Genomic DNA, 1,780 nt, shown 5'->3' with positions numbered 1-1,780 from the left:
CTGCCGCCTCTAAAACGCCCGGTGTGACGGCGGTGAACCCTTGACCATTGCAGAGAGGGGAAAGAACATCCACGCTTAAGAAAGAAATGATTCACTATTACTTTTTTCTTAACGTAGTCACTGACCCTTTCTGTCACATAGTGATTGTTTTATTCTAGTTCCCCTTGAAAGTGAGGGATTTGATAGCCTTGTTCTCTGATACACCTTCTAAAGATATAAAGTATGACATTCCTCTTTCCTTCTGAAATCCTCATATATCTCAACTCCATCGCTACCAACAATGAAAACACAGTGTGTTCTTAATTTACATTCGGCTGTCGCCACTTACAAATGAGTTGGAAATACTGCTTTTCTCAGATGTCTGTCTGTGATAAACCTGTGACAAGTGGAAGAAGCATTAAAGATTTCGTTTGCTGTAGGGGACGTTTTGTTCTGCTTGGCCCTGCTTGCTTGTCTTTTAAGCAAAGAAACTTAAGTGCAATTTGCTCATCTTTAGAGTTTTTCTGACAGTTCAAGATTTCAAATTCAGGTACGGCCCTATATCCTGTCTGACCCCTGAAGGCCGTCTTTGAGCTTGTGACACAGACCACAATGAACTGAGATGCATTTCACATAGGCAGCATTTTACCTTCTGCTAATAAAAAAATATGGTCTATACCATTATTCTAATTTTGACCCATTCATGGAAAACATTTGAATTCATGTTCTCTGCATTAGGGAGGCTTTTTTTTTTTTTTTACTTTTTCATTATTCTGGATACCATTTGCAAATAAATATTTAACATGCAAACTTTGTTATTTGTTTTCAGGATGCTTTCTTTAATATAGTACACAAACATTTTAAACCTTTGTAAAATGTGAAAATTACAATTAAACAAACTCAAACAATCTGAGCAGAAAATTTCAATGGGTCTTTTAAAAGAAACCTTTGAAATCTGGAAATTTTGTAGCTAGTGTTTTGCTTTTGTCTTTATCTTTCTGAAACAGGTTGCATTAAAGTAAAACTTTGCTGCTGTGAATAGAGCTTGTTAACATGAAACTCACTGGAATCGTCTGCATCCAGGAGCGCTATGGAGCAATTTTCAACATGGAGGAGAAATTGTTGCGTCTGTCTGGTAATAGAAGACAGCATTTCACTGACAGAAAACTTACATTGAGTAGGATAGCAACACCCTGGCGCCAAACCTCCAACTCCAAAGTGAACGGAAATGCTGGAGCAGTGAACAAAAAGAGTATGAGAGCAGTGGTGACAGGAGGCGGAGGCTATTTTGGATACAAGCTGGGATGTGCTCTTGCCAGCACAGGAGCTTCTGTTGTTCTGTATGACATACACAAGCCTATCTGGGAGATTCCCAGTGGAGTTGTGTGTATCCAGGTATTATAAATTATATTTTCACAACAGCCAAAGTTAGGTCATTTACCTTTTCCACAATGTCTTACTAGTTTTCACAGAATCCAAGTATCTGATTGCAAATTATTGCAAATTTCAATAGCCATTTTAACTGTGTGGATATCCCACATGGTTTTTGGTCAACTGATTTTAGTATATCTGAAATAACGAAAACAATGAAACCTGTAATGCGCTTCTCCTCCTGACCCCAAAGTACTCCCCAGGACGCAGCCACTGCCCTCATCTGTGCGTTAGTTTAATCACCTGTAGAATGAACACAGGGGTATTATGAGGCTTAACAAATGTTTTTAAAGTCCTTTGGGTTCTATGGAAGAAAAGTATGATTATCAGCAAGTACTGAAATGGGTCTAGTTTTCAGCCCCAGGATGTA

At 38.5% G+C, this 1,780-nt stretch overlaps 1 protein-coding gene across 1 annotated transcript in view; it reads left to right on the top strand.

Moving 5' to 3' along the window:
- The first annotated feature begins 987 nt into the window (after positions 1-987).
- LOC104287728 (putative short-chain dehydrogenase/reductase family 42E member 2) overlaps positions 988-1,780 on the top strand; it is a 10,331-nt gene continuing 9,538 nt past the window's right edge. The window contains exon 1 of the mRNA XM_009886458.1: positions 988-1,374. Within this exon, the coding sequence (XP_009884760.1) occupies positions 1,033-1,374 (342 nt within the window). The 5' untranslated portion in view covers positions 988-1,032. The remainder of the gene's footprint in view (positions 1,375-1,780) is intronic.

This window comes from Charadrius vociferus, unplaced genomic scaffold (genome assembly GCF_000708025.1).
Source record: "Charadrius vociferus isolate BGI_N301 unplaced genomic scaffold, ASM70802v2 scaffold746, whole genome shotgun sequence".
Taxonomy (NCBI): domain Eukaryota; kingdom Metazoa; phylum Chordata; class Aves; order Charadriiformes; family Charadriidae; genus Charadrius; species Charadrius vociferus.
This window is presented reverse-complemented; position numbering and strand designations above follow the sequence as displayed.